We start from the raw sequence: 27,374 nt of genomic DNA, 5'->3' as shown, positions 1-27,374 counted from the left end.
AATAACAAAACTACGCTCAACTCAGTAACCCTGAGTCTCCTGCACAAACACACTCTCGGGCAGCTAAAGGACGAATCCCGTCTCTCCCACCTTTAAAATGGAGCAGCCACCCAGTGCTTCAGTAACCTGATTACCCCGGCTGTCAGTCTGAATGAGGCCAGGCTTTGGGATCCTCCCGTCCGCCGATCCTCACTGTGGGACAGAGCCGGCCGACCAACCCTACGAGTCTGACAACAACCTCGGAACAGGATGGACACTGGCACACGGAGAGAGAAGAGAACCAAGAAGGCTAAATAAGTCAGCAGGTAAGAGGAGGCAGTTATGAGGACTTTTTTCGATGCAATATCAGACATCAGGCAATATCGTACAGTACTTCAGATTGAATTCATCTGTGGGTTTCTGAGTCGTTTATGCTAAGGATATGTGTAAATGTGCTTCTTACTTCATTTAATCCTGGCGTCATGTTAGATTCCACTGGGAATATTCCGCTGTCAGGAATTGCACGATGAACTAATGAGAAAAAGTAAGTGTAGGCAAATCGACGACAAAAAGTCACAGCTGAGAGGATAAAGGAGGGGAACTCTTAGGGGTCAGCCAGTCACAGAGAGGAGGGCAACAGGATACGACTTGTGGGTGGACCCTGATGACTGCACAACAAGTCTCTCAGTTAGAATATGCTCCCTTTCCCTCCAAACAAGAGCACTTTGCATGAGTTTGAGTCGTTTGGAGAGCAGGCGGATTCCCCTCAGTCTGTACAGTACTTATATTCATTTCACTCTTCTGTTTCTTTCAGCTCCACTCTTGACTGGCACTCCAGAAGTTTCAAAGCTCCACAAAGACCACGAATCAATCTCCGGACTTCACAACAAGTCAGAGTCCTGCAGGAAGCCGAGGACCCCGAGCTGCACTTGGCAGCTCCGAAAACAATGGCACAGTGCACGGCGAATGCGAACCCTGCCAAGGTGATCCAGAATGCGAAGGCTGGCGTCAAGGACCCGAGAACAGTTCCAACTGAGCTTGCATCGGCCGCGGCGGTCAAAGTCAGACCGGCAGACCTGGGGCTGATTCGAAGCCTGTCCAAGTCCGACTCTGACTTGTTGGCGTCACCGCTCGGAGAAGAGGATGGAGGTCTGGCTGGCCGCAGTGGGTCGGTGTCTAACTGCAGCTCTGGGCAGCCGTCCATTGAGCGCATGCCCTCCTTTGCCTCAGAGTGGGATGAGGTAACAAATACTCGAGCTCTGGGGATGGGAAACAAGTGGGAGGGTGCAGGGGTCAGAGGGAGTGGTACTCTTGATGTCAAGGCGTGTAGAGGGTTTTTTTTCAAATGGAGTTAAGCTAGAGTGTTAGCGCATGTGAATGTGTGAGGAAAAAAAGAGAGCAGCTGAGGTTTAGCGTGAAGTCAGAAAAGAAAATTGGGATGGGTGAGGCAGCACATTTCAGAAGAAGAGAAGGAAGGAAGGAAGGAAGGAAGAGGGGGGAGAGCAGGGGTCGCAGCATGAGAGCGATCAGGAGTCCAGCAGCAGCAGCAGTGATAGAGTAACTTTACCCATTCTGTCGGCGGAGAATGCCTCCGGGCGATTGCTTCGATGCATGCATGGCTTGATCACTTGCGCCGACCTCCCTGTAGCAGCCCTGGCATCCAAGACTAATTGGGCTTGTGCTGTCATTCCACATCCACTCAGTGCATGTCTCAGGGGCCGACCCACGCTTCCACTGTCTCCTCCTGCACTCCTCTGGCTCCTTTGCTTCGCGTCTTGCGCCATCTACTCTCAGCCCACTGTGAGAAATGGCTCACCCAACCCCCCTCCCCCATTATTCCCAAAAGCCTTAGCTTGTGAGTTTTGAGCACTTTTGGAGCGTCAATGCGGCACAGCCCCTAAAGCGCTGCAGAGACCTTGGAATGAATAATCTTTTCTTACCAAAAATTCAAAACGCAATTAAGTAGTTGCAACCTGTGGGGATACATGGGCGTGTAGGTCAGAGGGGAAATTACGCGTATTTTTGTGTCCATAGCACAAATTAGAAATTTTTTGGGTTAAATGTAAAATTTTGTGACTTGTTTCTTTAATACTCGGTGGCTTTTCTCTTTAGGGAGTTGGTGGTTATTTGGTTGGTATGTTACCTCCACCTCCAAGTGGTCTTTTCCCCCCCTGTCCATGAGTTTGTTGGTTGGTTGGTTGGTTTGTCAATAGTATAATGCAAAAAAACTACCGAACAGATTTCCAAAAAAGGAAGGATGGGAAATTGGCCTTTGAATGAACCCATTCAATTTTGGCCCTGGTCCGGGTTGGGTAAGGCAAAGTTATGGGACTGATATCTATGAGTGTGTTGAACTTTTATTTGGCTCTGTGGACCCCCTGTGTGTCATCTGTGTGCCTCCTCTCTGCTCCACCCCTCAGCTCTCTGACATAAATGTTTATTCAGGCCATGTTGGGCGGAGTGTCCTGTTCTCAAGGGCATCCTGTTTTGCCGCTGTTCCTGAGTGTCTGTTTCTCTGCCAGATTTCAAGGGATTTGTTTGGGGTTGGAGATATGTGTGTGTGTGTGTTTGTGTGTGTGTGTGTATGTGTGTGTGTGTGTGTGTGTGTGTGTGGGCATGAGTTCATCAGCCAACACCGTCAATATTACAGCGACACATTAAGGCTCAGGAGGAGTCAAATACAATCATAACTGTGTCAGTGCACATACACGGAAAACCAACACACTGAATACAAACATTGGTTTTCAAATATCAGAAAAAGTAACAAGTTGAAATATAACCTTTAAGTCATACAGTAAATATATTAAAATTGTAGTATCCATGGAAGCTTATGTCACTGGTGACCATTGTTGGGTCCCACTGCTGAAGTGAAAGAACTTGATTTTCTCATTTAGACCTTTAGACCTAGAGGAAAAATCGGGCCTATGTGGTGAGACAGTTTTTTTTGACTCCCTCAGTGGAGGTTTTATGATTGGTTGGGTTTGTCTGTATGACAATTTGTTTGTAAGAAGGATTATTCAAAAAGTTATGGATAGATTTGCAGGTCTCGGCCATGGTAACTGGTGACTACATTTTGGGAGGGATTCAGGTATGACAGGGGACTGCGCTTGGTTGGTTGGTTTATATGTTAGGAAGATTACGCAAAAACCACTAAACTGACTTCCATCAAGCTTGGTAAAATACTACTCCTATTAATAGTATAACAAATATAGTGTAGTACATATAAAATCCTACAATATACACCGGTTGTAGGATTGTTTGGCCTTGTTGGAGGTATGCGCTCATCATCATTCTAGTTGCTGAATGCATTTTCTGTCTCAACTCTCTTTGTGAACTACAGAGCAAACATGGTCAGGTGGCTTATACATTATGCAGTCGGGATGTCATTAGTCATTAGTCTAATTAAATAAAACATGAATTAATAAATGGAAATGCTCAATGTAAAAAAACCTTAAAGACATAAAAACTAGTCACTCTCCGCCCTGTAGGAGTTCTGTCTGATGGTCCCGATTTAGGATTTTGTAATGATGTCCTTCTGGGTGGGGTGAGGGGGGTGTGTCTATGTGGATGTTCATTCTGCATTATTTAATTTTTTTTACTCTACGTTGAATTATTTCTTTGCCTTCAACAGCAATACCCCCAAAATAACCTCATTGCATAAGAATCTTGCGTTTTAGCGACCGTTACGCATATGACTAAAAATAGAAAATGGCATATATGATTCACGTGATTGACGTCCTTGCTTCATCCGTTCAATACTCAACAGGCAAAGGTTAACACAACCACATGTCACAGATGCTTGAGTGGCTTCCTTCGTGTGTACTCTAAATTTCCCAGTGGTATTCCTGATGTCATTACACATGCAAGCCTCTAAAGTGCATTCAGTGTGTGTGTGTGTGTGTGTGTGTGTGTCTGTGTGTGTCTATACGCTTCTTCACTTTTAGACTGGGACCCCTGATGAAAATATTCATATCATTATTGTGTTAATCAATGTCTTTATCAATCGTTTTAAATGCGCTTTACACACATTTGATATATATTAATATTGGTTCTCCTATAAATCATATTAGGAGCTACGGTAAAAGATACCAAAGTTCGCTAATATGATTTAAAAAAAACACATTTAGAGCATCTATTAATTTAATTGGCTACGGGGAAAATGAAAAAGGAATCAACGTTCAAAAATAATTTTTTGTCCTTTGCTAATTCCAGTTGATAAAAAAGGGCACATTTTTAAAGTACGTGTAAGGTGGTTCATAATTTATACAGAGCGCTACGGCAGAGTGAACACATCCTGAGATGTGGTCGGACAGATGTGGCACATGAATATGAGAGTAGTGGAGATGTTGCCGGTGGGAGGGGGGGGGCACAGTTTCACCTGTCACATTGCCAGTGACATGTTTCACCAGGTGTCACATGGCTGACCTCCACATTGCAGGCAGTTTTTTTGCTTTGAGTGGTGTTTATTCACGCGTGCCCGGGACGGACCTCCTTTCAAAACCTGTTGTGTTGCTTTTAAGAAAACATGTAAGGTTGTCAGTTTGAAAAAAAAAAAAAAAAAAAAAAAGGAGCAATATGAGGATGTGAAATTGAAGGGACAGCTTCATGGCAGATTCTTGGTTACATAACTGTTCTTTGACTAAGAACTTACTTAGAATTTTGACCATTTTGGGAATTTGGAAATTGCATTTTGCAGGACAGAATAAAGCCAACCGTTAAAATTTAAATGGAAAAAATGTAATTTATTACATTCAATATCACCTATTGACCCCTGTTTATGAGACGATTTTTTTTGCTCAAACAAATGAATTCTCCCAGAAATTGTGGCGGTTGCTTCTGCCGCCGTCCTTTGTCTGCGGCTTCGTGTGAAAAGTGTTTATGCTGAAATTTCTGCTGAGTCGCTCTTGCTGTTGTAGAAAGCTGAAGATGAACTGTGCCTCTGTTTTATCTTTCCCCGTATATGAGCATGTTGTCTTCACGCTCATTGTCTGTCTGTGTATTTATGTGTCTGTCTCTGTTAAGCCTGTGTATCCGTATTTGAGGTTTTACTTAGAAAATCTGTGTGCGCGCGCGCGTGTGTGTGTGTGTGTGTGTACTTGTACTTGTATCATTGTGAGGTCCATTTATGAGAGTAGACCTTACAGAGTGAGGACATTTTCATAAAGTGAGGACATTTTGGGCTGTTTGAATTATGAGCCTTGGCTTCGCGTGTGGTTTGATGAAGTTGTGAAGGTTAAGGTTAGAACTTGGTTTGAATCATGGTCAGGATTAACCCTCTGAACCCTAAGCCATTTTTTCCAATTTTTTTGTCAAATAAGGGCTTTGATTTCTCAAACCCAAAAAGTCACTTGTGCCGTTCTGCAAAGCAGTTCCTGTCTGCACTGACACAGAGGAGTGTCAGTAGTAGTAGTGGGAGTGAACAGGAGGAGTGAGAGGTCCTGTTTTCAGTGTAAAATCTTTGTTTTTTCCGACCAGTCCACAACACAGCGTCTGATTGGTACAAATCTGTAACAAAGCCTCCGATTGGTCAAAGGGGATGTAAAATGGACGGCTAGACGTCCGCTAACAACACCAGTAGCCTTTTACGTCTTGAAAAACGGGATAAAAATGATCGCCAAGGTCATTCAATGTTGTATTTATCACCACGGACATGTTGTACAAAGTCTCAGGAAAGACACCGAGGTGCCAGGCCGCACTACAAATCTTCTGAAAGGGCCAACAAAGGGCTAAGTTGCTGGCATGAACTTTTATAACATGACGCGTTTTCTTTCGCATATGACAGGCTCGGGCTCAGACAGTCAATGGCTGGGGCAATGCGGTACGTAGACGATTGGCAGCCCACTGTGACGTCACCAGTTGTTGTGTATTTTTTGTGAATTTCTGCTTCGAAGGCGGTTGTATATTTTTTGTGAACTTCTGTTCCGCGGCGTTTTTTTCGCCAGAAAAACACCAGTCAAGTGTTCGTAAACAGCTCAAGAGGCCGCAGGAGCCGTTAATCAGCTCACAGTTGCCATGGCGATGGTACCAGCGACTCAGACTTTCTTCCGTGAGACTCGGCCCCGCAGCAGCACCTCTCGAATCCCCGCTACTCGGTCGAAGGCTGTAACTGCTCTCGCCAAAGTTTATACACGGCGAGCACACCGAGACTCCCCTGAACACATCTGTGTGTCAAAGATGTGGGAGATAGAGCTATAGAAGTCATTTGTTCTCCGAAGAATAATGTGTGTCGCAGTCTGCGGGGCGGTCTGACGGTACACATGTGACTCAGAGGCTCACGGAGGAAAGAGTTTGTTTTTTACTATTGTTCCGTGACAAGTTGTCCTTAATCATGCCTGAATTTGTTGTTTAAATATGAATATTCTGTGTCACAAAAACACAACTACCAATGTAGAACTATTGCTATTAATTTTAGGTATCGTGATACACCATTTATTTAAAACAAAAACACAAAACTGTATTTGGCACAGTTTCATTATTTTTGCTCAAAAGTGACAGAAACACTTTACATAAAAATAGTTTCCAATTATTTTTATTACACTAATATAGATCAATCAAGTAATTGTCTCGGCTCCTCGCGCAATAAATTCTTGAATTGACAAATGATTAAAAGCTTTAAACTTAGCTTTGAAAACATTGGGTAGAAGATCTCTTTTGAAAAAGCAGACATAAAGATATCAAGTGGATTAAATCTGGTTTCAGTAAGCCTACACAAACAAAACAGCAGAGGTGGCACGGTACTGCTACATTTCATTTATGATACACTGCGCAGGCCATAGTGACTTTGCTCTGACAATGTTTTTTTTATGCTGAATGTTTTTGTTTTTTTGAAGTTGTCAATATGAAGAAAAGCAGTCTGCCGGATATGATGATATGATTTGGGTCTTGTACAGTGAAGAGCCCCCGTTCCCTCTTTATTGACAATGATACCCCACGCAGTAATCCGGTTCGCAGACCGGCGCCAGTAAAGCCTTTTTCGGTTTATAGTATTATTATATTAAGCCGTCTTGTCCGTTATCTCTTCAGCTTTTTGGGCCTCGCAGGCATCATTTATGTGCAGGCGACTTTGACTCGGCAGACTGTGCGGCACTCTGCGTCTCTGAACCACAGTGTCACATCTTATCAGGTAGCATGTTGATGACTGGATAAGACAATGCATGCATGAAGAGCATTACAAGCCGCATTAAAAATGCATAGCCCTTCTATTACCAGCGTTACTACCATGCAGAAATGATTAAAATTGCTCATCCCTCAAAAGGCGCCTTCTTGTGTCCCAGTTCCATACTTTGCACATCAGGTTTCACAGGAGTATTTTTGACTCTGGGAAAGTGATCAAATCAGTGATCTCAGGTTATGTCAGTATCAGTGTTTACGCTGAATTTGCTCAATATTCCATCGTGGCGTTGATACTGAGACGCAGCTCATAGCTTGACAAAATCGCGGCCGCTGAGACGGGAACATCTTGTGACGACAGGAAAAGAGACGCTTTTGCTTCTCTTTCTTTTTGTTTAACGCAGCAAATTGGCAGTGGTGTTCCAAAGTCACCGCTTGATTCGCTGCTCACGTCTCTTACTATCCGGGACAAAATGATGAAGCACAGTCACTTCTTCTTCTGACAGCGAAAAAGTATTAGATTTTTTTATATATATATATATATATATATAAAAGCACAGCATAAACGGGGAAACACGACCTTCTGCATCGCATTCGCGTTATTGAACCGCTTTTAATGCCGCTGACAGTGATCTATCGCTTTTTCGTTGATGCGCCCTGCTGGAATTCATTGCCTTGATAACTGACTAATTCAATTATTTTTAATGTGTCTTCAAAAAGTGGCAGCTCACAGACCAAATGGGTGACGTCAGGGTTGGGTTTCCACTCGGTTCGGACGCCTACAAACTGTTCTGCACTCCCCTGCCTCGTGCGGCGTCTGTAAATTCGGGGTCCAGTGATCTACCCAGCTGAATATATTCGTGCTCACGCTGCCAAACATCGAGGCAGCTATATATATATATGCAGTGAATGAGGCTGCATGTGCACAATGTTATGAACTATTTCCGCACTTTTAGCTATGATGTCGCTGGCTTGCCTTAGGAGCAGCATTTTTTGTGACAGGTATTAATAAAAAGGTGCACTTAAGCTCAGATGTAATGCGGTCCCGACTCCTGACGCGTGCGTGCGTGCGCGTGTGTGTGTGTGTATGTGTGTGTTAGTGTGTGCACGCGATATAGAATGTAACTGGGTTAATTCACAGAGTAATGTGAGGTCTGTATTGCTGGAGGCATATGCCACGCGTCCCACGTGCCTGACTTCCAAATGAATCAAGCCTTTTCCAAGAGTGTTGATGCCACCAGCAAAGTGCATAGGGCTTTTTCAAACTCTAAATATTACATCGAATAAGCCTGGCTGTGTCTCTGGTGTCACCGTTGAAAGAGGAGTCGGCCTCTTCCGAGCTCACACAAAATGGTCATTTGCTGATTGTGAGCAGCAGACTCCCCCGGCGATTCTAAATTTAGTTCCCGGCGCGATTTGCAAAAGATCGTGTGTAGATTTGGAGGCGACCCCCCTCCTACAAATCGACTTGTTTGAAGGCGTCGAAACATGCACTCGGAGTTACAGTAGACCCGCCTGCAATAGCGGAAAGAATATCAAATACCATTAATATGTATAGTCTGGTCTCTTTTTTTGAATGTTACATTTGTTCTGTGGACGAGGGCTCGTCGTCCTTGAAGCATGAGGAAGTGTGGCGCTTACATTTAACCAGCAATAAGCCTGATTAGCATTCAGATATGCTGTACATAGGGTTTGTCCTAGACTGTTTCCTTGAGTCGGAATATCATGACTCATAAATACACTACTGTATACTTTTACATTGAAGACGTACGACAATGTACGTTTCAATGGAATGGCTTTTTCCATGGGACAGATTTAATTGGGTGAAATGTAATCCTGGTATTTGAATGTTTAATAAGAGGGGAACAGAGACGACAAGACAGATTAGCAAAGCATCTCATCCCACACCTCCTGTGCATGATCCCATCTTATTCCAGTTTATAATAAACCGTGGCTGACGGGGATGTACCGATTCAACGCGTTCTCTTCCGTTACTGATCCCGATACTTAGCATCCATCTGAGGGGAACTTAGAGGAATCATTCTCATACGAGGTAACCTGAGGCCGCCGCTTGCTACAGTACGACACTGAAAACGACCCGAATGAAACGTGCAAACACAGAATTTTATACTGACGCTGACCCCAAAAAAGGAGATGTGGAGTTTAAAAAAGACACGGGCGTGAACCAGGCAGGTAGTGTAAGGAGAGACACCATCCAGCTGCATTATGGGAAATAACGTACTACGTTGAAAAGATGATGCTGCCCTGCTGCTTCAGTCTCAGCTGTCAATCATGTAACTTCCTCCCATTTTTATATTATCAAACAATAATTTAATCCAAGGTTACTCACTCTTGATCCACATCAAATCTGTATTTTGACCCCATTCACTTAATAGTTGGGAATCAGGATCTCTGTGATTTGGATCAAGTTGATGTGTGAAAAATCAAATGTAAAAGTCAGTGTGTCACAGCTGAATCGGCACAATCAAAATATCAATCAACAGGCTTACATTTCATTTCATATGCCTTCTTCATCTCATCCACAGCTTGTACCTATAGGTTGTGAACACTGTCAAGTTTTTTGCGATTACAAAAAATCTGGTATCTCAGCAACAGGTGATCACAGATCTAAACCAAACTGCCGTTGTAGTTATTTGTCACTTCAACAACTTCAACAAAATGTTAATGAGATTTAGTAAATGATTCAAAAGGATTCGGATTTGTTACTGGATTCATCCACCCAGATACTTGAATCAGATTATGTTCAAAATAATATCAAATACTGACCCTAAAATTGGGTGAGATACTGATCCTGCAACCTGTGACAAAATAAAAACAATTATGATAAAATTAACAATATTCTTCACCTATATATTATATTTTAACGTTGCCTGCATCTGCTCTCATTCTGCATCCGGCGCCAAAAGCCCTTTTTTTCGCTGCAACTCGAGCTGCTGCTTCAGTTATGCAGCCAAAAAAAAAAAGATAAACAAAAGCAAATAAACAACACGGAAATGTATTTGGGCTCCGCCGGAAAAAGTCAGAGACTGCTTAAATAAACATCCCTGGCTCTGAGCGCCTAAACAACTCGTCCTGCGAGGCGCTCTGTAATCTCCCGCACGCAGCGTTGTGCTCGCTTAAGCTCGCGCCGAGCTGCTTCTTTATTCGGCGAGGCTTAAATAATACAGGGTCTGAGGGGGCAATCGAAAGCTCCCCAGCAGATCTGGATCCCGATTGGCGGAGGCCAAGGGCTCGGCTGAGGGGACCCTCCGACTGGGGGCTCAATAATTTGGGCTTTCAAAAGCCCCCAGATTGTAATTCATCTCATCACCCCGCGTTTTTTTTTCTAGCTGAGTGTTCCGGCCGGGTTAGTCATTGGATTGCCGTCCACGTCGGACTGCTGCTCGTAATCCATCATCGCAAAGCAGCCCGGCTCCTTCCCAATGCTCCCAGCAGCAGCAGCAGCAGCAGCAGCAGCAGCAGCAGCAGCAGCAGCAGCAGCAGCAGCAGCAGCTCTCTCCGTTGCAATCCCTCACCCGGTGCCATTATCGCTTGGTTATTGTTTTCATAACGGGTTGGGCTGTGTTGGCGTGGAGGAGGCTTGGGTACCAGTTTAGTCCGATGCGTGTTTGGTCAGACACTGTTCAGTGTATCAAACATCGGTAGTTTATAGTGAAGCCTAATGTGCGTTTCCTTCTCGTCAACAGATCGAGAAGATCATGAACCTGATCGGAGCAGGCATTGAGACGTCCAAAAGCAAGCAGCCCACACCGAGCGCAGGTAATGAGGGTGGCCTTCAATGTGTGCATCGTGGAATATTTATTAGGGATGTCCCGATCGGATACTCCATGTCGGTATCGAGGCAATGTTGGCCAAAATGACTGGATCGGATATCGGAATAAATGAGAAGTAAAATCCGATCCGATACATTGAAGTAAACATTCCTAATAAATGCCTATTTGCCTGTTTGAACGGTGCTGACCATAAGACGTTCCGCCAAAAGTTCGCTGAGCAATAAAACAGCAGTGTTCCATAACTCAGTCATGTCGCTGGCTGTATGTGTGTCTTCCTTTAGGGGAGCTGATTTGTTTGTCTTACAGTTGAGCGTTGGGGTTTCAGAGGGCTATAGGTGAATCAAAGTGCATCCTGAACTAATGCATTATTAATATTTTATGTCACGAGTGGGTAAAAGATTGCATCAGATTAATATCTGATCGGTATCGCCAGATACTCCAGGTTGCAGGATCGGTATCGGATCGGACACGAAAAAGTGGTATCTTCCCATCCCTAATATTTATGTCTATATATCTGCACAATATTTTTCTGTTTATATATTTGTTTGAACTTATTGGTTCATGCAAAAATAACAACTGGGTTTTCGGGGACTTGAGTCATTAACCATTCATGAAGCTCTCACATGCCTCGCTGCTGCACTGATGACAGTCCCATAGAGTTTGTCGAATTAAATGTAACGTTGGCAGCAGCTAAACTTTCTACACCCTGCAACTGCTTACCATTTATGAGTCGTGTTCAAACAAACTTTCAGTGAATAATAACTGTAGCTTCGTGGTGTCCGTTTTTTTCGACATGAACTCTCAAAAAATGTCCCCCCCAAAAAAGTGTGTTTCAGACATGTTAATAGGGAGCTGCTTGCAGACGTTACCTGGAGTTTTCCCGGAGGGGCTGGGTGTGAGAATACAAACTCAGTGCTCGGATGACTGACAGCGGGCTCGCACGTCGCGGAGAATTCCTGGCTGATTCGTTTGACGCATCGTTGTTGTTACGTGTTTTTGCCCCTTTTGCGGGAAAATTGTAGTTCAGAATCACCCTCCCTGTCACACGGGTTCGTGTTGTTGTTCTCGAGGTTAACGTAAGTCTCTGTAGGGACTGAGCTGATACGTGCGCTTCATCGCGAGTCCTCCGGGCGGTGCAGAGGGAGATGCCAGCTGGCGCGAGCTCCCTTTGTTTCAGATAACACTCCTGAGGTGAGACAGTGTCAGACGCCGACCTCCATCACATCCGCCGCCATAAGGAGGGTTCATCACGCGCCGTTATGTAACAGCAGCCTCTTTTTTTCTTTTTTTTTTCTGGGTCTGCACGGGACCGCGTGAGCTTTATTCAAATAAAGTTTTTTTTCATAGCCGCGTGCCTCGCGGCGCGACGCTGAGCAGAAAGCAGTCAAACGCGGGACTGCGGTAAAAAAGGAGATGAGGCGACGACGCCGGGAAACAGAGCACAAAACAGGACAAATCCGAATCGGGAGAATGAAAACTGCAGCATGTGTCGCGGTGTCATTATTGTTAGATAATTATGTGGAATCTTACATCACCTCTGCAGTCAGCCCCGTTGGAAAGGCCCACAGCCGACAGTGTGTGCGTTGCAGCAAAGTGTATGCGTGGTGGAAAAGACCAAACAAATGTAGTTTGACCCAAGCAAAGCCAATTAAACTAAATGCTGAGTGGAGATTCAAATGTTCAGGACGTCTTCACATGTTCAAATGTTGAATTCAGAAGTTGACTTGCTTTTTGGCGTCAAGATAACAGTGGCCAGCCCTTCGATTTTAATTATTAGCGTCATAAAAATGAATCTTGACTCATGTGGAGCCGTGCAGGAACAAAATGCGGCTCAGGGGGCCTTTTTTAAAATAGGAGAGAAAAGATGAATGAACACACTAATAGAATCTCTTTACAATGCCAACGTTCTCATCATCGCCATGCTAATCTATACATATTCAAAATTTGAAACGTCGTCATTCAAAAAACATAGTTCAGATGAGCAAAGCTGGTTTCCATGGTGTTGACGATGACTGTACCCTGGACGTCCGGCCCACCAGAGCGCTCTCAGATGAATGGCTCTCCGAACAATTAGGACCTGAGGTGACGTCACGTTACATAAAGGGGGGGGGGGGGGGGGGGGGGGGGGGGGGGGATATGTTGTTTGTGTGTTTGTTTGTCCGCGTGACGTACAGGTGTGTGCTCTATTTATAGGCCGTGTTCGGAGAGCGGCACACGGAAGGTGTCCCAGATTCAGCTGAGTCATACGGCTGTTGTTCCGATCCGAACGGAGATTGTGTATGAGCACCTCGGGGGGGGGGGGAGGAAAACAGAAGAGGAAAACAAACGGGTAGTGTTCAGAGTCATCAGCAGGGAGGGAGGGGATCACAAAAGAAAAAAGGATGGGAAACTAAATTGTCGCCCTTCATCCGAGCTTTATCGTTCCATTGTGACTGAACTGGGGGAAAAAAACCTCCTCCTCTGGCCCCCTTTTTCTTTTCCTTCCACCCGCCTCCCTCTCTCCCTTGTTTATTGTCCCTTCTCCTATCAGGAGCCAAGCACAGTCAAGGAATTCATCTTTAGGATGCACGTTTCTGAACCAAACGATAGAAAAAGAATTTTCAAGGCCATTTTGCCAAAGGATGAGTTTGCTTGTGCTGTGTTTGCCCATCGCCGGTGACTCCATTGTGTGCCGAGAATGAATGAGCTCAAAAAAAGAGAGATGGGGGCTCACGGCGCACGCGAGGCACCGGCTCGGTTTGTGTACCGCTGCACATTGACGTTTCAAAAGGGAGGGAAGTCCGCCTCCAGTTCCTCCCTGAATTAATTCAGCTTTGCCGCTCATTTTCTAACCAGTGCTTTTTTTCTCCTCTCCCGCTCTGACAAACAGGCACGGCTTTATCGTAGACAACAACCTTCTACGGAAGGGTATCGGGGCCAGGCACGAGAAGAAGAAAAGGGGGGACATTTTTATTTATTATTCATTTGTCGAGAATAAAGTCGAAATGTCGAGATTGAATTCGAAAAGTCGAGATTAAAGTCGGAACGTCGTGAATAAAGTTGAAATGTCGAGAATAAAGTCCAAATAGCCCTGAACGTCCGTGTCGTGGTTCCAGTTCATCTGTCACACATCCGCGTCAACTAACGTTAGCGAAGCTACGCTAAGCTTCGGTAACTGCGTGGCTCTTTAAAAATTCATCAACAGTTGTTTGCAGTTGAACGTTATATCGCGTCAGAACACACGTCGACGTTCATGCGCAAACACCCGTTGTCACCGCGTCGTTTCTTCCAGATTCAGCCTGTCAATAATAATATTATTATAACTTTACAACTTGGTTAGCAGCTAGCGTTAGCTTAGCCAACTGGCTAACAGAACATCCACATCCTGTTGTTTGGTGCTGCTGAGTAGTGCTTCCGGGTCACAATTTAGTAGTATTTTAACTTTATTCTCCACATTTCGACCTTATTCTTGAAATGATATAAAAAAATCGAAAGGTTTGTGACAGCTGAACTGGTACCACAACACGGCCGTTTAGGGCTATTTCCACTTTAATCTCGACATTTGGATTTCATTATCGACATTTCGACATGATTCTTGAAATGTTAAAACAATTAATTTTTTCTTCTTCTTATGCCCGGCCCTAATACTCTTCCGTAACCTTCCACCTCTCCCCTCATGTAGGTAGGTTGTTCCTCTGAGCTAAGTCTAGACCCTAGCCGTGCTCCGAAGGTACAGAAACCCACGTGGATGGATTCGACGGCGTGGCCTGTTTAACTAGGGGGATAAGATAGTGACCCAGTTCCCCCCCCCCCCCCGGGGAGGAGGAGCATCATCGGATACTCCTGTCAGTCAGTAATTAGCTCCTACTACTGTGGGTGGTTTCGCTGTCCCGAATGCATATGGAGGTAATTGGATGAGGTGGCTGGTATTTTATGTTGAGCGCTTCCTTGTCTGGATATCGTGGCGTGAGGGGCCGACTTTGGTGCGAGGGCTCAGGAGGAAAGAGAGAAGCGGCAGCGGCAGCAAGAGGAGGAGGAGGAGGGATCTTGTAGTTAATCATAATTAGTCCGCTTCTATCCTCCTTATACTTCCTGGAGATAAGATGGTGAACTTCATCTCGCCCCGTGTGCTTCACCGCCTCCTCCTCTGTTAGTCTTCTTCTGTCTCTTATCTGTCTCCCTCTCCCTCTAACTTCCTCTGTCCATCACTCTTCTCCTCGGTCGGAGGCAAATCTGACAGCGAATGATGAGCACTGGTCCTCGTGGATTGACTGGCGGGTCACGGAGGCCTGACCTGACCTTTCTCCCCCCCCTCCGATCGTTAGCACCTGCAGAGCAACGCTGGTGCAGGCGGCCAATTAGGGAGGCGGTTTTCGATCGATAGCCCACCTCGCTTTGCCTCCCTCTGTCGGCACCTCTTCGCCTCGCCGCGGGCCCCCCCGACCGCCTCCACCGTGGCTGGCTGAATGTGTGCGAGGTGATGGCGAGCAGGTCGAAAAAGTCTGCATATAACCACGCTCCGCCTGCAGCACAACCCGGGTAACGCGCAGCGAGCGGCCTCCGCTATAGGTGTGAAGACTGACGGCAGTTCTCTTTTCTTTTTATCGCCTCACTTTTCTATCCCGGGGAAGTGGCCTCTGCGGCGCTCTAAACAGTGGTCGATGTGACAGGAGCATCTGGAAGTACAGTACATGATGGAAGACCCCGCTTTTCTGTCATGCTCTGTAAGACTGCATGAGATGGAGATGGGCCTAAAGTGTGTCTCTCCTCTTCTCCTCTCTCTTCTCTCCTCTCCTCTTCTCTTCTTCCTTCTTCTCTTCTGTCCTCTCCTCTTCTCTCCCGAGTGCAATGGAGACTTCTGCCGACTTGAATCGACGCTGCCCCCCCCCTCGATCTATCATCAAAGTGAGATGTAAATGAAGTCAAGCCATCTGCTAAAAAAAAACAACGAAAGAAGCAGGGGCTTTGTGTTTCAATACCCCACGTTTAGCCCCTTCAAAATAAAAACTGACATTCCTAGAGATGAGGCCTCCGCCACCCCCCTTTTTTTCCCTTTTTTTTTTACATTCTAGTCATTCCTTTGCAGGAGAAGGAGTGTGGTTTAGGGCTTCGTTCCTCTCGTCTCTGGCGGCGTGCGGCGTCCTACATCTGCACTGCCAAGATCAGAGTGCCTCTGTGCAAATTCTAAACAGTGCACCACCTCCCCTCCCAATCAAGGAGGGGGTTGGGGGGGAGGGGGGGGGGGACTGGGGGACTGGAGACAGACAGAGACAAACGAGCCTGAGTGCATTTGTACACGAGCTGGAGATGATGAGGAGGAGAGAGTGTGTTTGCATCTGTCTGTATATGTTTGACAGAATGAGGGGGGGGGCAGAGGGAGGGGAGCCGAGATAGTGGGAGAGTGAGGGGAGAGGGAGAGGCTGGTTACGTGGAGCAGCACCCCACTTCGTCAGGCAGCATACGGCAGCCCTGCAGTGCGATCACACAGTATGGGAGCAGGGCTGTGAGATCGAGAGGGAGAGGAGAAAGAAAGCAGAGAGAGAGACGAGAGAGAGACGAGAGAGCGAGGAGGGGTTGGGGGGGGGGGGAGTTGAAAAGAAGAGCTTGAGGGATTTGCTCAGATGAGAAGGAGGGAGGCTGTTGGGGGGGGGCTGATCACTGAGTCTGTTGGCTGTCGTGGCCGTGGGAAGGACGCGGCAGCGGTGTTCTGAGGCTGAGATCAGATCTGTGGTGGTGGTCTCCTGCAGCCGGACGCCGGGACGTCATTGCCCCTGTGAGCGGGGACGGGGGAGGCGTGCGAGAGCCGGGAGCAGCCGCAGCGACCGCGTCTGCACTTGCCTGCATCTCTCAGACGGGCAGGGGATGCAGCAAACCTCTGCCCTGAGCACAGAGGCTGCTCGCCGTACCCAGCGAGGAGAAGAACCCGGTGGGCCGGGGCGTGAGCGGAGGGGGTTGGGTGGTGGGAAGGGGGGCTTGGGGTGGGGGGTGGGGGGGTGGGGGGGTGGTGGGGGGGGGTGGGGTGGTCGCTCCAGCTCAAGCCGCACTGTGGTCCCAGCACTGATCCTCACTCCGGAGTCGAGGCTCTCACCTGCCGTCTGGCGGATGTGATGCCGGATTTCTTCGCCGCTCCGAGGGGATGAGAGGCAGCACGTCCTCAGCCAGCAGCCTGCGGACGAGTGTGGATGCTGGCCGGCGGCAGGGACGACGAGCCTCCCGCCAGGCAGCCTCCCGCGGAGCATCATCGGCGAGGAATCTAAACTTGGATTTGATCATGAACCGGGGAGTTTGGAATCAGCGCACTGTGGAAAATTCTCCCTGAGGGCCGACGCGTCTTCTCGATGCAGGATGTACAACATGTCTCCCTGACTGTGCCCCGCGTGGCTCTGGAGTGACACACGCGAGAAAAAGAAGAAGAAGAAGAAGAAAAACATGTTTTAAAAGAAATGTGGGGTTTTTTTTTCTCGTTTTTTTTTTCCTTGATCCAAAAAGAGAGGAAATAAAAAACACCACCAGTACCTCGACAGGACTTTAGAAATGCTGCTACCTTCATTGTATGAGCCGCTGGTGTTGATTTCTCAGAGAGGTTGACCAATGAAGCCATGGGACTCAGCCAGAGCTTTACAAGTATGTGGTGAAAACCCTGACAATTCTAAATTTTTTGGGGGAACTGAATATTTCTGTGTTGCACCCTGATGGAGTAACGTTTATCTGGTTTTAGGAAGACGACGGGGATAGTTTTAGCAACAACAACAAAAAAAATATATATATATATAATGTGTGATGTGTTCAAACTGTCTTATTGAGTGATACATGATTTCCATTTTCCCCTCAGCCTGAACATGTTGCCCACATAGTCTCCTGACTGCTCTGTACTGTTATGTGTCCGGACGGGCTAGGCACTTGTTTTCTACACCCGCTCCTCTGCTCACTGAAGGAATTGTTAGTGAACCCCGTGTGTTGGAAGATGCCGTAGTGGCTCGGTCCAACAACACAACTTCCCCTGCACTACCTCCACCCTTCGCCTGACATTCTCCAGTCAGTCCCAGTAGCACCAGTGTGGGTGTGTGTTAGCCTAGTCAGTCCCGTCCCCCCCCCCGTGTCCCCCTGCAGGGCTTGAGCTGGGCCCGCGAGCACTGTCCCGTCCTCCGTCCTGTGTTTGAGTTTTAGCCGGGCCCCCGCCTGTACCGTGGGAGCCCCCTCGCCCCCGGCCTGGACCCTGTCTCCCCCCCGCCCCGCCTGGTGCTGCTGCACTCGGCTCTGCCTCTGCTGGCCGAGGATGATGTGGCAATGCCATGTGTCGTCCTCCGAGTGCCGCTGCTACCGGCTGAACGGCTTCTCACTGCTGAAGCGCTTCCCTCTCTCGGCAGATGGGGCCTGCGGCAGAGCCCTGGACCAGCCGGTGGGAGAGTGGCTGGAGCACGTGGGGCTGCCGCAGTACGAGAGCAAGTTCCTGCTCAATGGCTTTGACGACCTGCGATTCATGGTGAGTCACCTGCGGCGCGTCATCCCCCGCCGGGGGGTCGGCTCCACTCGGCATCACTCCCGCTGTCCGTGCCCCCGTCAGCGGAGCGGCATTTCTCTTCTCATGTCACCACCGCTCAGCGCCTCCCCTCCCCTCCCCTCCTCACTTTCACACTCACCCCTTCGCTTCCTTCCCCCTTCCCCCTTCCCCCTCTCCCCTCCATAACTCCTCTGCACCTCAGTGCGATGCATGACCCTGCTGAGATTTATGTCCCCCCCTCACTGAATCCCTTTAAAGAACATGGGCTGTCACCAATGGCAAGACAAATGACGACTAAAACCCATTATCTTTTCCCCCAGCATTGCCAACCACGCCGTCTCCTTTACTGTACACATTTTTGCAGTCGCCCTCTCCCCTTACACTGAATCCTCCGCTCTACAGCCACTGTACCTTACGCTAACCCTGCACAAACAAATCCTTAACCTAAACACACTGTAAATCTTTCATGAATACACTTTGCACGGTCGCTCACCACATCGCACTTAATCTCCTTTGCTCTGCTTGCGGTGCTTCTGAGACAACCTTGCACAAACCGCACAGTGATTACACTGCAGCAGCATGCTCTGATATTATACTGTATATGTGTGCTGTGTAATCACTGTGTTAGATCCTGATTACACGTTGGCATGCAGACATTTATTTTGGTTGCAGATTCATTATTTGGCAAGCAAGTAAATTATCAAAACCCACCTGATTTGTCAACTGTAATTCGACGGCTGAAAGAAGAAGATCAGGAGATTTACATGTGTCTGGAAGTCACAGTTTGCACGAATGTTTTGCATTTCTTTAAATCTCCTCCGTCAGATGACATATTGATGAATTCATCTAGCTGCAGTGTGACTAAAAGCCTTATCAAGTTTCCCCCCCGAAAAAAAGAACATTGCAAGGAAAGTTGATACAGCGCTCGGCGGTGATTGTCGAAAACAACGTTATGTTTCCAATCTCACGGATGTGTTACCCTGCAAAACATGCGCTGTACGCTGTTAATAGCCAGCCCCAAAGGGTGCACTCGGACATCTGTCAGACGACAGCACTATGAGCTGTACGTGTCATCGGTTTGTCACAGCTGAGCGCAGCTAAAGTGAGAGCAGCGAGCTCAGAGGGAAGGTGGTCGTTCCTCGCAGAGTGGTTCAGTTGAGGCGAGCTGGTTTCTGATCTGACAAGAAAAGATGAGATCACAACATAATGGAAGTCCTTTTCAACATGTGGTCCCTCCTGTACTCAGGCTGTTTTCAGACTTGAACTCCAGAAAACCTCGGGGCCGGACATTCTCCAGAGTTTTTGCGGTTCACGCATGATGAACGCAGCTGGAGAGTGAGCCGATGCGTTCACACTAACAGGATCATTTCCATGAGGAATCTGGGTAGAACATGCAAGAGGCAGGACACGGCGGCAACTCTGCTGCGGAAAAGGCAGCGCGAACGTCGCCAACACGTGAACTAGCTCGCTGTGAATCTCCTGGGGATTTTCATGCTGTATTCGGACATATTCCAGAAATTTTACTATTTCAGGGGGCTGACCGAATGTCCCGACTTCAGTTCATGTCAGAAAACACATAAAAACATTAGACGCTGATTTTTATTTGGTTATGAGGTGGCACCGAGCATAAAGGAGTATGATATGGAGTCATAAGATAGAGTCATAATTAAAGGTCTACAGTATGGGTCTGCAATATGGATTAGAGCTAGACAGATCCAGGCAGATACGTCAGCAGATGTTAGCCAACTGCACATATGCTAATAATAGGCAACAAATACATATATATATATATATATATATATATATATAGAGAGAGAGAGAGAGAGAGAGAGAGAGAGAGAGAGAGAGAGAGAAGAGAAGAATGAAAACGCTGCTGTTTCACTAATCAAGAAAGTTTATGTTGCAACAAAATGGTACTTTATTAAATTATGAAAAGTCCTGCTGTGTGTGTGTGTGTGTGTTGTGCGCATGTGTGTGTGTGTGTTCTGTGCCGATTGTCAGTGTGTTTTTGTGTGTGTTTTTAAGAGAGAGAGAGCGAGGGGGAGAATAGAGCACTGCACACAGCTCTACAATATAGCAATGTCTCAAAACACTGAGTTAGTTATACTACTATCATTATGAAACTATGGTGGAACAAATATAGCATAGATGGTGTATATATAGTAGCCTATATATGCAGGGTATGCATCGTCCCCTTCAATGCTTTTCCTTTTTTTGGGGAACATTTGTGCGATCCCTTTGTAAAAGACACAACTAAATTACAAAATGTTTCTTTTGGTATTACATTTACAAAAAAAGGAAAGAGAAGACACATACTCACAAAAAATATAAAATGAAATAAATACCAAATAAAATGTTTGCATACAGAATGATGACATATCTATTAATTGACTAGATAAATAGATTTTTTTCTCCATTCTATAAGTTTGAATCTCAAAATCTTAGTCAATCATATTTAATTTTTTATATCCCATATTCACAATTTGCCTCATAGGGCACAGCATTGTTTACTGGCTGATACATTTGTATTATGTCATTTTTATATACGTGTCGTTGTATTGCCCAACACTTGTGTGTAGTTATCTAACCGTAGATAAGCAAATCAGCCGTCTTGTCGGCACAGTTGACTTGGAAGATCCTACTGTAAGAGCGTGATGAGGACGACGGGTCATTAGGCATTCTGATGTGCATTCTCGTGCCACGGCTAATGTGTCAGCTGGACTTGACGGATCAGGGAGATAAATCGTTAGCTTCGCGGGGCAAATTACCCACGGATATTTACAAGGATGCGGAGGCTGCAAACAATGGAAAGGTCAGAGGAGTCGGGCCCAGACATTGTGAATGTTTAATATTGTGCCCTTTTCGATTTCTGCCAGACTTGCTTCAGATGTGATCAATCTGACCCAACTTGAGCATCAGAACTTTCCACAGTACACTTGCACACAGTGTACACAGTGGCTGGTTGTCAGCTCAGTGTCATGTTCGAATGCAGTCGTGTAATAATACGGCGCCATGTCTGTGAGCCTCACTGCATTCAAAGGCAAGATCAGAGTGAACCCAAAGCAGAACCTCTTGCAGAGGGAGGATGAAAAAGAAACCTTCCACGATCCTCAAAGATTCTGCGGTGGCGCCGCGAGTCGTACTGTATCTACGAAACCTCCGCTGTCACAGCCGAAGATCTGCGGTGCCGCCTGGGAAAGTTTTCCGTGGCCACGCCTCCCGGGCGCCAGAGAGCAGCCACTCTCGCACGAGCCGGCAGGGCTCTCCGCATGCGACGAGCGCCCTGAGATGCAGCTTTTGAGGGATCATGAATTATGAACAGCTGTGCGCCCATTCTCATCATTTTTACACGATGATTATCGTTTCGTGCTTCTTCTTTCATGCTGCCAGAATTTGGGGGGCGCGCGGCGGCGGCGGCGGCCTCCGTACTCTCGGCCTTCACGCCCATGCATTTCATTTACAGTCCCAAATATCTTCTTTTTTTTTTTAGCTTTATGCGTTGTTGCTCTGACGACCACACTGGTGTGGCAATGAGCCAAACTGTTTGCCGCGAAACATCTTGGAAATGCTCCATCGTGCATTTACATCTCTCCTGCGTTCATAATGCATCACATTCGGCAGCCGCCCCTTTTTCCCAAACGTTATAATGTGGTAGTGAACATAGATATTGTGACACATGAAATGAGTATCTTTCTTTGGCCTCTCGCCAGATTACTGTTACGGCTGCTGGGTCTTGAAGCCGAGACAAAATTAGATTTTTCTAAACAACTCCTCTGTGGGGCTGCAGAGCGATTTTCTAAGTCACTGTTGCATTAACTGAGTGCATTTAGTGGGACGAAGGACTCCCACCATGTCTGCATCCGCGAGTCGTGTCACATTAAATCAAACTGCCGTGGCTCATAAGCTATGTACGAACTCCAACCATATATTTCCCCTCACATGTTTCAAATGCAGCATGAAATAATAAGTTTGCCGAGTGTCCCGAGGCGTCGTCTAAACTTCAAAGTGCGTTAATAAAAGTGTCTGGGGGGGGGGGGGGGATCTATTTCGGTCGCTCCCTGCTTCATTTTGACCTTTTATTCTGGTGATCAATGAGTAATCTCCCGACTGCGCCCTGATACAGGCCCCGCGAACACTGCTGCATTGTGCTCTGGAGCCAATCGGGTGAGAGCAGACTGCATGAGCAGAGACTATACAGCACATTTTAACATTCTCGGCCAGAAAGAATTAATCTGCAGCCCCTCCACCAGGGGAGAAAACGCTTAGCTCCACATTTTCAAGGTTCCTCCTTGTGTCTTTACTCGCGCGCCTGTAAACTTGACTACGATGACAAAGCAACCGGGTGGGGGGGGGGGCTGAACACGGGCAGCTACACGAAGCAGACAAGAATCTGCAGGATGTCGAATATGATCATTGTTCACTGTTTCCTAAATTGAGGAATCGTTCGTTACAAACTGCAGTGAATTTTATGGGGGCGGGGGGGGGGGGGGGGGGGGGGGGGGAGGGGGGTTTTGGCTCCTTCTTGGACTGTTTAGTTCCCTTCAATGAAACGCGGCAGCGTAGCGACCGTGTGGAAAGCTGCTGCGGTTATGAAGGCTTTGTTCTCTTTGAGTCGCACCAGATCAGATTGATTGCTCTTGGCATGGACAATTTATTTGACTTCATTGTCCTCCCACTCGGCTCTTCCCTGCCTGTGTCAGAGATGTGCATACATTCTGTGTGTGTGTGTGTGTGTGTGTGTGTGCACCCTGTCATGATACACATATTGAACTATGATCTTATAGCTATTTGTCAGCATAGTGTCTTTTATATGTGAATATACCGTGTGAGTGAGATATACGGTGTAATAACTAACTGATGCATTATCTCGCACTGTGCTGTTTGTGCTGTATGTCCACATGGCGTCTGTGCACGTGTGTGTGTGTGTGTGTGTGTTCGGTGTGTGTGCGCTCGTGTGCGAATGTGTTTATTTGTACCTGTCTCTCGTCTTTGCTCGCGTGCAGGGAAGTAACGTGATGGAGGACCAGGACCTCCGAGACTTTGGGATCACCGACCCGGGACACAGAAAGAAAATCCTCCACGCGGCGCGCAGCTTGCCCAAGGTTCGTAAACCCTCGGCACTGTGTCTCGGAGACAGTCACATTATCATCATCATCATCATCGTCATCATCGTCATCATCAAAAAGGGAGTAAATGTTCTTTTTGGAGGGTGGAATGCCACATGTACAGCTGGACCAGCGGTTCATTGAAGTTTTACGTTGAAAAAAAAACCCCTGTCATGGACTCAGGATAGATTTAGAGGCAAACAAGCCAGCAAAGGCAATAAGATGAGCTGTAAACAATTGTACCTTCACACTGGAGAATGGGACAATAACTTGAACTGTAAATGGAAAGTTGGCACCTGGGCTGAAGCTGAACAAAAAGGGGAGGCTACGTGCTGACCACTGTGCCACCCCGCCTGTGGCAGGTGACGTAGGTTTATGACTACAAGTGGGAAACGAGAATGTTTTTTTTCCTTCCATTTCCTACTCGAGTCAGTGTTAATAGTTGCAGTCCTCGCTCTCTTACCTGTGCCCCCCCGCTGCCCTCCCAGGTGAAGGCGCTGGGCTGCGACGGCAGCACGTCCCTCGCCTCTTGGCTGGACGGCCTCGGCCTGCACGAATATCTGCCCAACTTCCTCTCAAGCGGCTACCGCACGCTGGAGTGCGTGAAGAACCTGTGGGAGCTGGAGATCGTCAACGTAAGGAAGCAATGACTCGCCTCACTCATCCATTACCCTTTTTTTATTTTTTGTTTTTATTTTTTTTAAATCTGGGTCCTTGCAGATTACCCCTCGAGTCTCGTGTTCCGACATGCCGGCTCTGGCCGTACGGATTCGTGTTCGGGGTTGAGAGGCACTTCGATGTTGTGGGGTGATTACAGGGGAAATATGTCATTTGATTTAATCATTATGGAAAATAACATTCAGAAATGAGAGTTTTGAATTGACGTATCAGGGTTGAACACGTGTGAAGGAGTTGGTTTGTCTGTTTGTAGAGAGCAGGACAGCAAAGATGAATTTCATTATTATTATTTTATTTATTAACCTTATGATACATTTTCCCCCTTGACTTTTCTCTAGACTTTAATCTCTTGTGAAATACAGTTTTTTTTCTTCTTACCAATCTGGCTTCTTAAAATGATTCATATGAATATTATACGTAGAAATCAAACTGTGGTTGAAATCGTCGCGATGTCATTGTCAAGTAGACAACCGTCGTGAGCTGAGATTGTTGACAGCCAGACCTTTTGCATGTTTTTTATTAATCCCATTGGGTATTACAAACTGAATCTGTGGTACTAAGAAACAAAGTTAAAAGCACGACATCACACCACCGTCTCAACTTCTCAGCTATCCTCCCGGTTTCTTTTGAATGTTAACCGTAGCCAAACGCACAAGAACTGCGTATGCAGTGGTTTGAGGGATGGTGTCCAGCAGACTGCGATGCGGTGCAGAGAGACGGGTGTGAGCGCAGCACACGTTCGCTCCAGTGTGCAGCAGAACTGCCTGCGGCGAGGAATCTTGGCAGGACTCACTTTGGCCTATTACACTTCCTACACCCTCCTCAGCATCTCACGGCAAATAACATCGGGCGCCGAGATGATCTACGAGCTGGTTTTTATGTCCCCGTACAATCCCAAGGCTCTTTATTCCAATTTAAAATCGTCTTACTTCGCACAACTCGAGCACACACTGGTCTACGCAAGGCGCAGACCGGTTGCTTCTCGTGCCTTCGAGTCTCTGCTGCATAAATAATCGACGCGACCTCAGACAAAGAAGCATATGAGCCGCTGATGGAATCATTTCTTCTAGCGGCAAAGGTAATTGCAAGTGTATAACGCTAATCACTCGACATCCACCTGCACTGGATGAGTACGGACGTTAATAGCCAATTATGCAAATGTACAGTATTGAGATAATGAATTTTCCCTGCATGAAATGAACTAATGTTTTTTTGTTTTTTTTCTTTCTATGAGAATCTCAGCCACACCGTGTTGAAGAGGCACCTGTACAAGGTTTAGAGACGGATACCGCGGATCAGTGTGAGGCAGGAGACGCTTGCAGTGTTGAAATACTGTAAATCAAAAAAAACATATTAAATAGCCTTTCCCTTTAGTTATCTGCAAACCAATTGCTTATATGAATTTGACCTGTTATATCATCCTATAAATCACCAAGTTCGTCGTGCGTCATTTGTCCACCAAAAAAGAAAAATGGATGGTGAATTATAGAGTGTGTCCCGGGACGGAGACGTCGCCGTACCTCAAGCTTATGGCCAAACAGATTGAGACTGAATTATTGACAAGAGTCATTCCGTTGGACCGGTGGACGCCTGCCAGCGAGGAGAGCGTGCTACCAGCTCTGCGTTCGGCGTAATATGTGGACATATCTCTTATTGGCTTGGATAAGAGATCAAGTCTTGTGTATGATATATGGACGTCATGATGCAGAGGAGTGACGTCTTGCTTCATGTCCCCTCCAGGTTATTAAGATCGGTGCCCTGGGCCACAGGAAGAGGATCATTGCCTCTCTAGCAGAGAGACCGTACGAGGAAGCTCCGTCCAAGTCCCGTCGTTTGTCCCCGATTATGGTGAGACTGCTGACGTAAATTAGTACAGTTCCAAAATTGTTGGTGATCTTTAACAGTAGCTCCTCTTTTTTTTTTAAGTCTTTACTTTCATTTGCCTCAAGTCTTCAGTGTTTTATTACTGGCCGGTTGTTGGCAGTAATGTGACATAATTCATTGGAATGTGATTTCAGCAAAATCTTGACGTTGTAAAGTCCAGATGCAGAACTTAAATAAATAGGTTGTTTTTTTTAAATTGCTTATCCAATCTAGAGCTGCAACAATTAGTCACTCAATTGATCTATCTTGATAATAGAATAATGGTTTTAGTTCTTTTTTTTCTTGAAAATATGACAAACCTTCTCTGGGTCCAGCTTCTCAGATGTCAGGATTTTATGGGGTTTTTTGTCATATACAACAATAAACAAGAAAAATTTGGGTTTGGGACAAAAACAAAGCATCCAACGAGACAACCTGTGGCCTTTTCAACTTTTTGCTCATATTACAGTATATACACTGAAACTTTAAAAAACAACTTAAGAAAATAACCTCAGTTGATAACACACAAATGAATTATGTTTTTTCAACTTATAAAGTTATCAATTATTGTGAATTGTTAACTTATAGCTGAATAAACTATCAATAATGAAAACAATCACAAGTTGCAGCCTTGAATCCATCCATTTAGGATGTGTTCAAATTATTAATTAATGGTATTTTTAGACATCCTTGCTTTATACAGCTGATGACAGTTTTCCTACTTTGGTTTTTACCGTGAGATCAGATCGCAAAACAGTTGAACCTGTTCACTGGAGGACACTGATTTGATATCTACTCTTCTACAAGTGCACAAAAAGACATCAGGATCAAAGAAGCACGATTTTATCTGGAGCATTTCAGTGTGCACGCGTGTATGTGTGTGTCTGTGTGTGTGTGTGTGTGTGTGTGTGTGTGCGAGAGAGAGAATTCAACTGCAGCAGTGTTGGTGCTACTATTTCTCCATTAAAGTGCAGAAACAAACTGTCAGAGCTAATTTGGTTGTGCTCAAGACGCCCAATTAGCCAGCGATGGCGTTGTACGACATATTTTTCACTTTAAAAACAAATCTGTCAAAAGGGGTTCAGAAAATATCGTTCTCAAAGTGCCCAATATGCAAATAGAGATCGACGATGCTTTTTCTTATTGAAAAAAAGCGACAATCAAAACAGATCTGTGGATACACGCGACAATGCGTTTTTCCCTATGCCGACGTCATTTCTGTGGGAAAATGGATCCTCTTCTCTCTGCGGCGGATATCTAATTTTGGAAATGAGATTCTTCAATATCATTATGCGCAAGACGGCTAAATACTGTGGGCTGATTTCCCAGGCAGATTAAAACTGGGCTGAAAAGGAGAGAGAATCT

At 46.2% G+C, this 27,374-nt stretch overlaps 1 protein-coding gene across 8 annotated transcripts in view; it reads left to right on the top strand.

The window, feature by feature from the left end:
• The first annotated feature begins 647 nt into the window (after positions 1-647).
• The window catches only part of anks1ab (ankyrin repeat and sterile alpha motif domain containing 1Ab), a 39,558-nt gene continuing 12,831 nt past the window's right edge, over positions 648-27,374 (top strand). For 4 of the 8 annotated variants that reach the window (XM_047332609.1, XM_047332605.1, XM_047332608.1 and 1 more), the window contains exons 1-6: positions 649-1,220; positions 10,797-10,869; positions 18,230-18,345; positions 23,367-23,465; positions 23,957-24,103; positions 25,887-25,994. In XM_047332609.1, the coding sequence (XP_047188565.1) occupies positions 675-1,220; positions 10,797-10,869; positions 18,230-18,345; positions 23,367-23,465; positions 23,957-24,103; positions 25,887-25,994 (1,089 nt within the window). In that variant the 5' untranslated portion in view covers positions 649-674. Of the gene's footprint in view, positions 1,221-10,796; positions 10,870-16,863; positions 17,487-17,694; positions 18,346-23,366; positions 23,466-23,956; positions 24,104-25,886; positions 25,995-27,374 lie in introns of those variants that run through there. The other 4 variants (XM_047332603.1, XM_047332604.1, XM_047332611.1 and 1 more) reach the window with 3 other exon arrangements.

Source organism: Scophthalmus maximus, chromosome 6, assembly GCF_022379125.1.
Source record: "Scophthalmus maximus strain ysfricsl-2021 chromosome 6, ASM2237912v1, whole genome shotgun sequence".
In the NCBI taxonomy this organism is placed as follows: Eukaryota; Metazoa; Chordata; class Actinopteri; order Pleuronectiformes; family Scophthalmidae; genus Scophthalmus; species Scophthalmus maximus.
Note: the sequence above shows the minus strand (reverse complement) of the source record. Positions and strands in the feature narration are given on the sequence as shown.